Source organism: Oppia nitens, unplaced genomic scaffold (genome assembly GCF_028296485.1).
Source record: "Oppia nitens isolate AA-2021 unplaced genomic scaffold, nextdenovo-longstitch-racon4-pilon3 scaffold2_pilon_pilon_pilon, whole genome shotgun sequence".
NCBI classification, from domain to species: domain Eukaryota; kingdom Metazoa; phylum Arthropoda; class Arachnida; order Sarcoptiformes; family Oppiidae; genus Oppia; species Oppia nitens.
Genome location: NW_026533210.1, coordinates 341,543 through 357,495, shown reverse-complemented (window position 1 = coordinate 357,495; position 15,953 = coordinate 341,543). Strand labels below are relative to the sequence as shown.

The window sequence follows — 15,953 nt, the reverse complement described above, 5'->3', positions numbered from 1 at the left end:
TGTTAAACAAACAATTAATAAATTATTATTATTATTATGTTGTTTCTAACCTCAACATCAAATTCTGGCACCGGTATCCGGCACACACATACATACACATACACATACACATACACATACACATACACATACACATACACATACACATACACATACACATACACATACACATACACATACACATACACATACACATACACATACACATACACATACACATACACATACACATACACATACACATACACATACACATACACATACACATACACATACACATACACATACACATACACATACACATACACATACACATACACATACACATACACATACACATACACATACACATACACATACACATACACATACACATACACATACACATACACATACACATACACATACACATACACATACACATACACATACACATACACATACACATACACATACACATAGACTTTCTTGACAATAGTGTACAATACGACCAACGCTTAAGCGATAGACAACTGAGACGGGAAAAACGTTTTGCATTGAAACCGGGATATAAATTAGGACTTATATTATACAATAATAATAATAATAATAATAATAAATATGAATTCAAAATTTCTGAATTATTACCCGAATCTTATAATAAGTTTGTTATCAATACTAATAATAATTAGTTTGCAATTTATTATTATTATTATTAATATTTTTTGTTTTGATTTTTTTTGTATTTTACAGTCCATTTAAAGGCCAACTAATTTTAGTTAAAAATATCCAACAAATAGCTGATGAAATCAATGAACTAAATAATTATAACAGATTTATTTCATTGTATATATGCTCGAGAACTTCACAACCAATTCAATTAATATCAATGTTTGCCATTAATTATACTCAACAAGATTTACCTATTGTTTTCTAGAAAAAAAAATAAAAACTAAATAATAATAATTAAATAAATTGTTAATTAATTTCTCAACATTTTTTTTTTTAAATTATTATTTTCATCATTAGGTTATTAGACCACTTGACTCGAGGACAGCATATATAATAGGATAGCAGTTAATTAAAAATACTAATTAATTTACAAAAAAAAATATAATTGTTATTTTTGAAATTTTTTTTTGTGTTGCTAATAACTATTTAGTTAATTTATATATATATATTCAGTTAAATAATAAGTTATATATATATTTGTTTATTGTTATACTTATAGTCCCCTAATAATAGTACCGGTAGTTAGTTAGTTGTACTTTATTTATAGACTTTTTTGGTTTATAATTAAGTATAATATATTGTAGATAAATGATTAACAAACCGATAATTAATTATTATTTTTTGTTGTTGACGACACTAATACATTATAATACTGTATAATCTAAACACAACTAATGTTATATAAATAGTTGAAAATACTTATCAAAAAAAAAAAAAACAAAACAAAACAAACCAAAAATTACAATTAATTTTTCAATACTAATCAAGTTTTTTGTTTATTAGTTATTAGTCTTTTTTATAGTATAAATACAGTATAGATTAGATAAAATACAAAATAAAAAAAAACAAAACAAAAAAAATGAAATCAATAAATAATAAGATTAAAAATATTATAAAAATATATTATAAAAAAATACAGTAAATTATTTAATTTATACTATAATTAATACTGAAAAATTAAATTAATTTTCAATTTATATTTAAGATAATCAAAAAACTAATGGCATAATACTAATGTCATGTTCATCGATGGTTACTATCGTATTGATGTCAATGGTTTTCATACTGTCCTTACTATCACTACTACTACTGTCATCATCAATGGTAGACCAAGTGGTCACTTTGATTTGCGATCTATTATTGATAGCCAATCGGATATCATTGATAGTATTGCATATCTGACCGTTAACTTTACAAATATGTCTACCGATAATACCACTGGTGTTGTTTGGGACCCAAACAAACAAAATGATTATAATATTATGATATTAATAATAATAATAATAATAATAATAATAATAATAATAATAATAATAATAATAATAATAATAATAATAATAATAATAATAATAACAAACATTGCATAAGTTGAGGCTATGGGAAGTGCCGACTGTACAGTAAAACTACCGGAAATCGGTTGTGTAGTAACTATTATACCCATTAGTCGTCTATTGGACTGATTATACCATTCATATCGTTCCCTTAGACGGGTTTGTCTTCTACCCTCTCTTTCATAAACTATAGCCCTTTCGATAAACGCTTTGTATTTTTGAGAAACAAAACAAAAAATATAATAATTTTTAAAAATATATTTTATATTATATATATATACTGTATATACGATATATAATTAATAAATTGATTAATTATTAAACATATTTAAACAGTATATCTATCTATTTATTATTTGCGCTGAAAATACCTGACAATGTTTTATAGTCGATAGCAAATGTTATCAGAAATAGTTTAATAATACCGCCCCAAACAAGACCACACAATTGGCCACTGGTATCGATGAGTGGACTACCCGAAAAACCCGGTATATTCATAGTATTGCTAGTTATTAGCGGTAATTGTTCGCCAACAGCTACTGTACTAACATAATACTTATACGGCAACATATTGTTGTCCACTTGAGGTGTCCTAATCATACCCGGGTGTAGTTGAAAGTATATAGAACTACCATGACCGATTATAGCTACTGGTTGGCCAAAATCGATACTAACTGGACTAGTAGTTATCGGCATTGGTGTCGACGTATTATAGACTGGTAATGGTGACGGATCCCGGAGCCGTACTATAGCCAAATCCCAGTGCGGCTCTACATACACAACGTCGGCCAAATTCATCGGACATATAGCTAATCTTTGATTATCATAGCTCCTGACATATTGTATCCAAACTATCGGATTATGTTTGACCACATGATAACAGGTTAACAGTAGACGACTGCAGTTGTGGTCGTTGTCGTCGACAACAAAAACACCCGTTCCTTCGCCTATAATTCTATATAAACTATCGTCAATTTTAGGTCGTAAAACATGACCTATCGATCGGATGCATTTGGTTTTCATGTCAATCATATCGAAGCCATTATCGGCGGTGTTTCCATTGTTGACAGCCATAAGCGCCGCCGATCTAAGACACGGATACCGATTGTTGTTTGCTTTTGTAGTCAATGACCGTACATATAGTATGTAATGTATTGTCAATACAGTCAGTCAAGCGATGATTTGGTATCCAATAAACCGTATAATTGATAATACATTCAATGAATACAATTTTTTCAGAGACAGTAATAACGTTTGATATTATTATGTAATAAATTGAAAACTTAGTACTATTTACAACTGAGATAGTCTAAAATTTTGATTTTTTCCAGGATTGCATCATGGATATTTATTTTTTATTTTTATTTTGTTGAAACATTAAATAATAACAGAAATTAGTATAAAATGTAAAAATATATCATTTTTAATATAAAAATAACTAAATAATTAATTTTTGATCTATATTTTCCTGATTTACATTATTTATACATGTTTTATTATTTTTTAACACTAAGTAGTATACACAGTAATATAAAGTGGAAACTAGACAGTTTTCTTTATTGTATGATGGATATATTTATTTTATATTGAAATACAAATATTAAGTAGCATACAGTGGGTTATATACAATTTATAAACATTAAGTAGTACTCAAAGTAAATAAAAACTTTATATTAGATATAATTAATATTTAGAAAATATACTTGATTAAATGTTATTGAAATCATAATCTACACTGTAATAAGTGTTTGTAAAGTTACATAAACTGATGTATATCTCATCTAATTTCTAATCTCTAATCTAATCTCTAATCTAATCTCTAATCTAATCTCTAAATCGAATATCCTATATTGAATATACTATATCGAATTACGAGTATTCTATATCGAATATTCTATATCTAATATCGAACATTGAATATCGAATTTTAATTTGTTTATACGTACGTAATTTATGTAAATCAACGTAATTTATGCTAATCAACGTAATTTATGTACAGCAACGTAATCTATGTACAGCAACGTAATTTGTGTATAAAATGTACGTAATTTGAATTTATCGACGTAATTTATGTATATTAACGTAATTTGTGCAAAACAACAATTTGTGTTTATAATGTACGTAATTTGAATTTATTGCCGTAATTTGTGTAAATCAACGTAATTTGTGCAAATCAACTTAATTTATGTACAGATACGTAATTTGTGTATAAAATGTACGTAATTTGAATTTATCGACGTAATTTGTGTAAATCAACGTAATAATGTGTAAATCAACGTAATTTGTGCAAATCAACATAATTTATGCTAATCAACGTAATTTATGTACAACAACGTAATTTGTGTATAAAATGTACGTTATTTGAATTTATCGACGTAATTTATGTATATTAACGTAATTTATGTATATTAACGTAATTTATGTATATTAACGTAATTTATGCTAATCAACGTAATTTATGTACAGCAACGTAATTTGTATATAAAATGTACGTAATTTGAATTTATCGACGTAATTTTTGTATATAATGTACGTAATAATGTGTATATCAACGTAAATTGTTTATATCATAGATTAGAGATTTGTAGTTTATATCAAACAAAAAATATTTTACTATATTTCACAATATATTTAATTAATTATTTTTTTCATTTATATTTTTTTGTATTAAATACCATTTTATTTTAATTAGTTTAGTGTAGAAAAAATAAGACAATATATAATATATAACAATTTAAAAAATATATTATTTAGAGTATAAAATACAGTATAGACACAACTAATATTATATAAATAGTATAAATACTTATCAACAAACAATACAAACCAAAAATTTATAAACAATTAATTTTTTTTATTAGTTATTAAAATACAGTATAGATTAGATAAAATAAAAAAAAAACAAAACGGATAAAATGAAATCAATAAATAATAAGCTTTAAAAATATTATAAAAAAATACAGTAAATTATTTAATTTATACTGTAATTAATAATGAAAAATTAAATTAATTTTCAATTTATATTTAAGATAATCAAAAAACTAATGGCATAATACTAATGTCGTGTTCATCGATAGATAGTATAGTATTAATGGTTTTCATACTGTCCTTACTATCACTACTACTACTGTCATCATCAATGGTAGACCAAGTGGTCACTTTGATTTGCGATCTATTATTGATAGCCAATCGGATATCATTGATAGTGTTGCATACCTGACCGTTAACTTTACAAATATGTCTACCGATAATACCACTGGTGTTGTTTGGGACCAAACAAACAAACAAATAATTAAAGTTATAATATATTGATAACAATAATATATATATAAATTTATATATTATAATAATAACAACAACAAACATTGCATCAGTTGAGGCTATGGGAAGTGCCGACTGTACAGTAAAACTACCGGAAATCGGTTGTGTAGTAACTATTATACCCATTAGTCGTCTATTGGACTGATTATACCATTCATATCGTTCCCTTAGACGGGTTTGTCTTCTACCCTCTCTTTCATAAACTATAGCCCTTTCGATAAACGCTTTGTATTTTTGAGAAACAAAAAAATTAAAAAAATGTTTTACATTATATATATATACTGTATATACGATATATAATTTATAAATTGATTAATTATTAAACATATTTAAACAGTATATCTATCTATTTATTATTTGCGCTGAAAATACCTGACAATGTTTTATAGTCGATAGCAAATGTTATCAGAAATAGTTTAATAATACCGCCCCAAACAAGACCACACAATTGGCCACTGGTATCGATGAGTGGACTTCCCGAAAAACCCGGTATATTCATAGTATTGCTAGTTATGATCGGTAATTGTTCGCCAACAGCTACTGTACTAACATAATAGTTATACGGAAGCATATTGTTGTCGACCAATGGTGTCCTAATCATACCCGGGTGTAGTTGAAAGTATATAGAACTACCATGACCGATTATAGCTACCGGTTGGCCAAAATCGATACTAACTGGACTAGTAGTTATCGGCATTGGTGTCGACGTATTATAGACTGGTAATGGTGACGGATCCCGGAGCCGTACTACAGCCAAATCCCAGTGCGGCTCTACATACACAACGTCGGCCAAATTCATCGGACATATGGCTAATCTATGATTATCATAGCTCCTGACATATTGTATCCAAACTATCGGATTATGTTTGACCACATGATAACAGGTTAACAGTAGACGACTGCAGTTGTGGTCGTTGTCGTCGACAACAAAAACACCCGTTCCTTCGCCTATAATTCTATATAAACTATCGTCAATTTTAGGTCGTAAAACATGACCTATCGATCGGATGCATTTGGTTTTCATGTCAATCATATCGAAGCCATTATCGGCGGTGTTTCCATTGTTGACAGCCATAAGCGCCGCCGATCTAAGACACGGATACCGATTGTTGTTTGCTTTTGTAGTCAATGTCCGGCCACTACTGGTTGTTGTTGTTGTTGTTGTCCGAAACGATTGCCAACTAAACAGTCGCCTATTGTATGCCATCAGCCATACCATTGATGATAATGGTATGCATAATAAACCCATTGATCTGTAAGATATAAGATTATTGACTAATGTATTATATTTATATTTTTGTTTTTTTATTATAAAAACAAACCTCAAGTACATATAGGCTTTTCTATATATATAATATATATACAAATCTATACATAATTATTCAATAGACATGAAAAAAAAACAATATTTTAATACAACAACAAAAATAATTCAAATATATTTATAAAATTTAATGAATTACTACAATACTTGTAATACACTATACGATATACAATAATATATTATATATATATACGTTATGTTACGTAAAATAAATAATTTTTTTAATTAATTCACGCGCACACACATAATATAATCAATGTATTATTATTATTATGTGCGCCAATATGCATATATTTAAATTGACTACAAAATTAAATAGGTTTTTTTTTAATAAATTATACAATATATTGATGATAATAATAATAATAATAATAATAAAATATTTAACAATATTTACAGACTATTAAAGGTATTATCAATACCATCATCACTGGCGGCGGCGGCGGCGGTAGCGGTAATCGCTTACCGCAAATGGCAAACAAATAGCAACAGTAATCGTAACCAATTGTTGTTGTTTTCAAATGGCAAACGGTTTCAAACCAATAGATACAGATTACGATCATCGTATCCCTGGCCAGCATCATCAACAACAACGACAATACGATCGGCACATACTATCCATAATAATGTCGACGACATCGATATTGTGGACATTAAACGCCAATCTAATCAAACAATGGTTAAGATTATGATACCTTCGTTTGCAGACTTCGATAAAATCTTATCAAACGGTTCAGGATTCCGGATGAATGGCAATAGCGAACTGTCAATCATAACGAATGCACATGTAGTCAGCGGTAGTCATTTGGTTGCACTGCTAATGCATTTCAATGGACAGTTGGCTGTCTTGCCGGCCACTGTCACGTATGTTGAACAGCACCGGGATCTGGCTATGTTGGAGTTGCTAATTAATCATATAGAGAGCGATCACTACCAGGCCTTACCGTTTAGCCAATCAACTCAAGTAAACGATATGTTAGGCGAACCAGTTGTCTGTATTGGCCATACCAGGACATTGGGTGAAAAATCGTGTCATACGGGTATTGTCCAATCAGTCGGTATTAATGTTGGCCATCAATATAGACCGTATGAAATTTTACTAGTCGATGCCCATGAATCGTGTCCACTGGTCATGCATTCGGCACCCATATTACCCGGCTATTCGGGTGGTCCGGCCCTAACATCCACGGCTCAAGTGTTTGGCGTACAGGTTATGGTTAAACTTGAAGAGGATTTTAGTTTTGCCATCACTTTAACTGATTTATTAGGTAGTAGTAGTAGTAGTAGTAGTAGTAGTAGTAGTAGTAGTAGTAGTAGTAGTAGTAGTAGTAGTAGTAGTAGTAGTAGTAGTAGTAGTAGTAGTAGTAGTAGTAGTAGTAGTAGTAGTAGTAGTAGTAGTAGTAGTAGTAGTAGTAGTAGTAGTAGTAGTAGTAGTAGTAGTAGTAGTAGTAGTAGTAGTAGTAGTAGTAGTAGTAGTAGTAGTAGTAGTAGTAGTAGTAGTAGTAGTAGTAGTAGTAGTAGTAGTAGTAGTAGTAGTAGTAGTAGTAGTAGTAGTAGTAGTAGTAGTAGTAGTAGTAGTAGACTAATAGCTATATCTTATAATCTTCAGTTTAAATTCAATTTAATAATTATTATATCTTTTTTGTTTGAATATAGATTTTATTGAAAATAGTAAACAGTATGCAATGGGACTCAATGTTAGACAATTGATACGTAAACAACGCTATACATTAGCACCGGGATATAAATTAGGATTGATTTTATCCAATACTATTGATGGCAACAATACTGAGTTAACAATTGAGAATATAATACCTCAATCGCGTAATATGTAATTACAAAAAAATATATTTTTGGTTTAATTTATTAAATTAATTGATTATTTGTTTATTTGATTTTTATGTACAGTAAATATATTGGCCAACAAATAGCTAATACAGATATCAAACAATTGACTGATAATCTCAATACAATTACATCAAAGAAAACTACATTAAGAGTATCGGTTAGGAAAGAGTCTAATAAGCCATTGATGTTAACATTGATGACTGCCATTGATTATACTGAACCTGATTTACCCATTATTTTCTAATTATATTGTATTTTTTAATTGTATTTCTATATATATATATATATAGGTTTTATTGATAATAAAAATTTTGTATATTAATATTATAATTGTTATATACTGCATATATATATGGATATTTAAAGAAAAAAAAAGTTTTTTTGTTGTTACTATAAATTTAATAATATTTATTATTAATTATTACAGTTTAATTAAATCACACCTAACCTTTCCACACACACACACATAATAATAATAATAATAAAATGTCAGAAAATTAAAATATTTATTTAAACTTTTATTTTAATTAATGGTCATATAATTTATTAAATGAACAAATATTTAGATAATAAAACAAATAAATACAACAACAATATATATATATATAAAAAAAATACAATTAGAAAATAATGGGTAAATTTTGTTGAGTATAATCAATGGCAGTCATCGACATTAACTGCCATTGTTTGGTAGTGTCCGCCATAGATCTCATAGTCAATGAAATAATATTGTTATTAGGGTTCACACCATTGAGTTGGTTAGCTATCTGTCGGATATTTGTATCAATAATTTGATGGCCAATATATTCACTGTTCAAACAAACAAACAAATAATAATAATTATTATTATTATAATTTCAAACAATTAATTACTTACTAATTAAGTGATTCTGGTAATGAACTATCAATTATCAGATCAGTATTGTTGTCATCAATAGTATTATTGGATACAATTAGTCCTAATTTATATCCCGGTCTCAATGTATAGCTTACTGTGCGCTGCAATCGTCTATCATTGAATCCATTGAGTCTATAGTGTCTACTATTAGCTAAAAAATCTGTTAAATACAATATATATAGAAAACATTTAATTAATTACTATTATTATATATACAGTTTAATTAAATAATACCACCACCACCACTACCTAACCCTTCCTCAAACACACAAAACACACATGCATACATGCACACTCAGACATACACATACACATACACATACACATACACATACACATACACATACACATACACATACACATACACATACACATACACATACACATACACATACACATACACATACACATACACATACACATACACATACACATACACATACACATACACATACACATACACATACACATACACATACACATACACATACACATACACATACACATACACATACACATACACATACACATACACATACACATACACATACACATACACATACACATACACATAGGTATGAATATCTATAAGTATATCTATTATTATTATTTACCAAATATATCATTGCAAGTAATGCCGAACGAAAATCTTTCCCTAACTCTATTCATAACTTGGACACCAATAACATTGGCCTCCGATGTTAGGGTCGGACCACCCGAATAGCCTATTATTGTTTCTGATGAATGCCTTATCAGTCGAGTTGAATCATCGATTGAATAAATAACAATCTGACCGGCCGTACGCTGTTGGCCAACAGTAATACCATGGGTTTGGACAATACCCGACTGACATGATTTACAGCCTAATGTTTCCGTCGGACCAATACTGGCTACTGGTTCGGCAAAAATATTTGATTTATTTGTTTGCTGCCGACTAATGTCAAACGGCTGGGCGTGAAACCGGTCGTTGTCCACATTTTTCAGCTCAATCAATGCCAGATCTCGTTGGGGTTCAACATAACAGACCAAACCGGTTAGCAAATCAAGCCAACCATTCAAATGCATTATCAGTCCAACCAATTGACTGCCTTGGACTACATGTGCATTGGTTATGATCATCATTTCGTCGCCATTTACCCGAAATCCTGACCCGAAGGATATACATTTGTTGCTGTCCTGATAGGACGGTACGACTACTTTGACTACTGTTTGGTCCGACCGTTGCTTAATGTCCTGAATATTAATGTTTTGCTTATCTTTTTTGATCGTATGTACCGATCGTATTGTTGGCCACCAGTGATGATGCGATAACATTAGTTGTTTAGTATTACTATTAGACCTTTTTGTTTGACATTTGTATGCCATTATCATCACTGCCGCCGCCGCCAGTGATGATGGTATGGATAACACACTCAATAATCTGCAAATATTATCAAATATTTTTTTTTTATTTTTAATTAATTAAAAATTATTATTATATTGAAAATAACTGAAACTAACCGATGATATAATGCTATAGTAGACCTAAATTTATACATATTTTAATTTAAATATACTGTATGATATATGTATATTATATATACAGTATATATAGTATTAAACATTCAAAAGTTCAAATTTAAATATTACTAAATAAATAATATTTATTTATTTTTTCGCAACTAATTGTGTGATAATCTCAATCTCAATTGTTGCACAAATTATTTATTTAATTAAACTGTAATATACTATATATATAAAATAAAAAGTATTAATTAGAAATTAGAAAATAATGGGTAAATTTGTTTCATTATAATCGATGGCTGACATCAACTTTATCTGCCATTGTTTGTCAGTCAACGTTGTTTTCATAGTCAATATAATTATATTGTTTTTATCACGGGTTAGACCATTGAGTTTGTTAGTCAATTCATGGATAGTTGTATCCATAATTTGTTGGCCAATAAATTTACTGTAAGAAACAAATTATAGTAAAATATTTATATATTTTTTGTTTAAAAACTATTATTATTAGATTTATTAGTAAAATAATAATAATACCAATTACTTACACATTAGGCGATTCGGGTATTGTATTCACAATTGTAAACTCAGTACTGTTGTTGTTGTCATCAATAGTATTGGACAATAAAATCAGTCCTAATTTCAATCCCGGTCTCAATGTATAGCTTACTGTGCGATTCAATTGTCTATCAATGAATCCATTGACTGCATAATGTATATAATTTCCAATAAAATCTATACATATATATATACAGTAATATAATTATGTTATTAAGTATATATTTATATACCGGTGCTAATTGATTATATACAGTATATACTGTATATCTATCTATATATCTATCTATATATCTATCTATACATCTATCTATACATCTATCTATACATCTATCTATATATCTATCTATATATCTATCTATATATCTATCTATATATCTATCTATATATCTATCTATATATCTATCTATATATCTATCTATATATCTATCTATATATCTATCTATATATCTATCTATATATCTATCTATATATCTATCTATATATCTATCTATATATCGATCTATATATCTATCTATATATCTATCTATATATCTATCTATATATCTATCTATGAGTTATTACCGAATATTTCACTGCAAGTAACGGCATAATAGAAACCTTCAGCCCATCGGCCAGAAGTCTGGACACCAATCATATGGCTTAGCGATGTTAGGGCCGGACCGCCTGAATAGCCGAAAAATATTGGCGACGAATGGCTTAACAGTGGACACGATTCGGCATAAAAATGATGATATATTTGTCCTGAAGGGCGCTGTTGTCTATTAGTCATACCGATAGACTGGATAATACCCGATTGACATGATTTTTCGCCAATGGTTTCCATATGACCAATACTGGCCACTGGTTGGCCAATAAGATCGTTGGCCGACCGAGTGTCAAACGGTAACGATTGAAAGCGATCGCTGTCTAGATTGATAACATTCAGGAGTGCCAGATCCCGGTGCTGTTCAACATAGACTACTTGAGCCAATAGCATATTGAGATAACCATAATAATGCATAAGTACTTCAACTAAATTGGATCCTTTGACTACATGTGCGCTGGTAATGATCATCATTTCGTCGCCATTTACCCGAAAACCGCTTCCGTCGGCTATCGATTGGTCGCAATCATCTAATTGTGATACAAAAATTCTGACCACTGTCTGATCCGACCAGTACTTAATGTCCAAAATATTAATGTTTTGGTCATCTTTGATAGTATATGCCGATCGTATTGTTGTTGTTGTCGTTGTTGGCCAGGGATGTGATGATAACGGTCTGAATCTATTGGTTTGAAACCATTTGTCAGACAATAACAGTTGGTTACGATTACTGTTGCTATTTGTTGGCCACTTATTGTATGTCATTATCACTGCCGTCGCCATCAGTGATGATGGTATGGTTAAGACACTCAATAATCTGCTAAAAATATTATCATATATTTTATTGTTTTTGTTTTACTATTTATATATTTTTGATTATTATTATTATTATTTTAATATTGAATTATAACAGAAACTAACTTATGATATCCTATTATAGTAGACCTGAATTTATACATATTTAAAAATAATAATAATAATAATAAACATTTAATTATTATAAGTTTTACTATAAAGTTAAAGTTAAAACAAAACAAAAATATTTAAATATAAATATTAGAAAATATCTCGTTTTTTAATTAATTATTTTTTTTTGTTTTATGCATTTGTTGTACAAATTAATAGTAATGTAATTAATTAAAAATAAATCTATTAGATTAAATTACGTTAAAATTATTTAATTCAAGTTTTTTTTATTTTTTTAAATATAAAACAATACCGACAAAAAAAACAATAAATAAATATAATTTTAGAAAATAATGGGTAAATTAGGTTCAGTATAATCAATGGCAGTCATCAATGTTAACATCAATGGCTTATTAGACTCTTTCCTAACCGATACTCTTAATGTAGTTTTCTTTGATGTAATTGTATTGAGATTATCAGTCAATTGTTTGATATCTGTATTAGCTATTTGTTGGCCAATATATTTACTGTACACACAAAACAAACAAATAATAATCAATTAATTCAATCAATAAAAAAAATATTTATTAATTTTGTAATTACATATTACGCGATTGAGGTATTATATTCTCAATTGTCAACTCAGTATTATTGCCATCAATAGTATTGGATAAAATCAATCCTAATTTATATCCCGGTGCTAATGTATACCGTTGTTTACGTATCAATTGTCTAACATTGAGTCCCATTGCATACTGTTTACTATTTTCAATAAAATCTATATTCAAACAAAAAAGATATAATAATTATTAAATTGAAATCATATTATATTATTTGGTGATAAAAGATTATAAGATATAGCTATTAGACTATTATTATTATTATCACTACTACTACTACTACTACTACTACTACTACTACTACTACTACTACTACTACTACTACTACTACTACTACTACTACTACTACTACTACTACTACTACTACTACTACTACTACTACTACTACTACTACTACTACTACTACTACTACTACTACTACTACTACTACTACCTAATAAATCAGTTAAAGTGATGGCAAAACTAAAATCCTCTTTGAGTTTAACCATAACCTGTACGCCAAACACTTGAGCACTGGATGTTAGGGCCGGACCACCCGAATAGCCGGGTAATATGGGTGCCGAATGCATGACCAGTGGACACAATTCATCGGTAACTAACAGTCCAATTTTTTCCCATTTATTTTGTTGGCCAACAGTAGTACCCACCGATTGGACAATACCCTGATGACATGACTTTTCACCCAATGCCTGTGTATGGCCAATACAGGCCACCGGTTCGCCTAACATATCGTTCACAGACGGAGTTGATTGTCTAAACGGTAGGGCCTGAAAATGATCTCTATTTATAATATCAATCTGCAACTGCAACATAGCCAGATCCCGGTGCTGTTCAACATAGGCGACAGTGGCCGGCAAGACAGCCAGGTGACCATTGAAATGCATTAGCACTGCAACCAAATGACTACCGCTGACTACATGTGCATTCGTTATGATAGTCAGTTCGTTGCCAATCAACCGAAATCCCGAACCGTTTGATATGATTCTATTGAAGTCCGCAAACGACTGTATTATAATCTTAACCATTGTTTCATTGGACTGGCGTTTAATGTCCACAATATCGATGTCGTCGACCTTATTATTGATAGTATATGCCGATCGTATTGTTGTTGTTGTTGATGTTGGCCAGGGATGTGATGATAACGGTCTCAATCTATTGGTTTGAAACCATTTGCCATTTGAAGACAACAGTTGGTTACGATTACTGTTGCTATTTGTTGGCCACTTATTGTATGCCATTATCGCCGCCGCCATCAGTGATGATGGTATGCATAACACACTAAATAATCTGCAAATATTAGCAAATATTTTATTTATATAATTATATATATATATCTTATATTACATAACTAAAAAAATAACCTTTTATTATATTTGATTATCGACTTGAATATATACATATTTTTTACAAATAAATATTTTAACAAAAAAATAATGATATAATAAATTAAACAGAAAAAAGATTTCAAAATTCAAAAAATTAATATTATTTTAATTAATTGTGTTTCTAATAATAATAATAATAATAGCATTGTTATACAAATTAACTGTTTAATAATAAAAATAATCAATATATTAATTATATTAGATTAAAAATAATTTTAGATAATATAACTAAATAACTCTATTATAAAATAATGGGTAAATTTTGTTGAGTATAATCAATGGCAGTCATCGACATTAACTCCGATTGTTTGGTAGTGTCCGCCATAGACCTCATAGTCAATGCAATAATATTGTTATCACGGGTCAGACCATTGAGTTGGTTAGCTATTTGTTGGATATTTGTATCAATAATTTTATGGCCAATAAATTTACTGTTCAAACAATAACAAAAAAATATATAAAATCATATTAAAAAAATACTTAAAGTAAAACTATTTCTAACAATTAATTACTTACTAATTCACGGATTCGGGTAATGTATTATCAATTATCAGATCAGTATTATTGTCATCAATAGTATTGAATATAATAAGTCCTAATTTCAATCCCGGTCTCAATGTATAGTGTTACGCAATTTATATTTTATAATTATTTGTAATATTATTTATTATTTTAATACAATTGTAAATGTTGTACGCATGGTATGTACAACATATATATTTTTATTATTGTATATTTTATTATAAAAGTAATTGTAATATTATGACATATTGTCATTAGTATGGGTTTCAATGTTTTAATCAGTTAATAGAGTTTTTATTTAATTGTAATTTAAGATTTGTTATTGTTATTAATAAATAATTGTTATTTTTGGGGAAATATTTTGTTAAATTTATTAATATTAATTAATGTTTTTGAGAATATTTTTATAGATTTAAAGATATGGCAATATTTAATACAAG

At 28.7% G+C, this 15,953-nt stretch overlaps 6 protein-coding genes across 6 annotated transcripts; 1 reads left to right on the top strand and 5 right to left on the bottom strand.

The window, feature by feature from the left end:
* Positions 1 to 1,700: 1,700 nt before the first annotated feature.
* LOC128955081 (uncharacterized) lies at positions 1,701 to 3,182 on the bottom strand. Its single transcript, XM_054300717.1, has 3 exons — positions 2,414 to 3,182; positions 2,070 to 2,250; positions 1,701 to 1,929 (listed from the first exon to the last, which is right to left on the bottom strand). The coding sequence occupies exons 1-3, from the start codon at positions 3,114 to 3,116 to the stop codon at positions 1,701 to 1,703; spliced, it is 1,113 nt and encodes a 370-aa protein (XP_054156692.1). The 5' UTR covers positions 3,117 to 3,182.
* A 1,893-nt stretch (positions 3,183 to 5,075) lies between these two features.
* On the bottom strand, positions 5,076 to 6,696 carry LOC128955078 (uncharacterized). The gene is made up of 4 exons (XM_054300715.1): positions 6,686 to 6,696; positions 5,736 to 6,616; positions 5,407 to 5,587; positions 5,076 to 5,298 (listed from the first exon to the last, which is right to left on the bottom strand). The coding sequence occupies exons 1-4, from the start codon at positions 6,694 to 6,696 to the stop codon at positions 5,076 to 5,078; spliced, it is 1,296 nt and encodes a 431-aa protein (XP_054156690.1).
* A 404-nt stretch (positions 6,697 to 7,100) lies between these two features.
* LOC128955077 (serine protease DegP homolog) lies at positions 7,101 to 8,779 on the top strand. The gene is made up of 3 exons (XM_054300714.1): positions 7,101 to 7,955; positions 8,344 to 8,518; positions 8,596 to 8,779. Exons 1-3 carry the CDS (start codon positions 7,364 to 7,366, stop codon positions 8,777 to 8,779), a joined length of 951 nt encoding a protein of 316 aa, XP_054156689.1. The 5' UTR covers positions 7,101 to 7,363.
* A 376-nt stretch (positions 8,780 to 9,155) lies between these two features.
* On the bottom strand, positions 9,156 to 10,965 carry LOC128955076 (uncharacterized). The gene is made up of 4 exons (XM_054300713.1): positions 10,934 to 10,965; positions 10,048 to 10,853; positions 9,413 to 9,593; positions 9,156 to 9,345 (listed from the first exon to the last, which is right to left on the bottom strand). Exons 2-4 carry the CDS (start codon positions 10,802 to 10,804, stop codon positions 9,156 to 9,158), a joined length of 1,128 nt encoding a protein of 375 aa, XP_054156688.1. The 5' UTR covers positions 10,805 to 10,853; positions 10,934 to 10,965.
* A 515-nt stretch (positions 10,966 to 11,480) lies between these two features.
* On the bottom strand, positions 11,481 to 12,881 carry LOC128955075 (uncharacterized). The gene is made up of 2 exons (XM_054300712.1): positions 12,059 to 12,881; positions 11,481 to 11,671 (listed from the first exon to the last, which is right to left on the bottom strand). The coding sequence occupies exons 1-2, from the start codon at positions 12,861 to 12,863 to the stop codon at positions 11,481 to 11,483; spliced, it is 996 nt and encodes a 331-aa protein (XP_054156687.1). The 5' UTR covers positions 12,864 to 12,881.
* Positions 12,882 to 13,329: 448 nt separating this feature from the next.
* On the bottom strand, positions 13,330 to 14,851 carry LOC128955074 (uncharacterized). Its single transcript, XM_054300711.1, has 3 exons — positions 14,040 to 14,851; positions 13,590 to 13,764; positions 13,330 to 13,513 (listed from the first exon to the last, which is right to left on the bottom strand). Exons 1-3 carry the CDS (start codon positions 14,842 to 14,844, stop codon positions 13,330 to 13,332), a joined length of 1,164 nt encoding a protein of 387 aa, XP_054156686.1. The 5' UTR covers positions 14,845 to 14,851.
* Between the last annotated feature and the right edge of the window lie 1,102 nt (positions 14,852 to 15,953).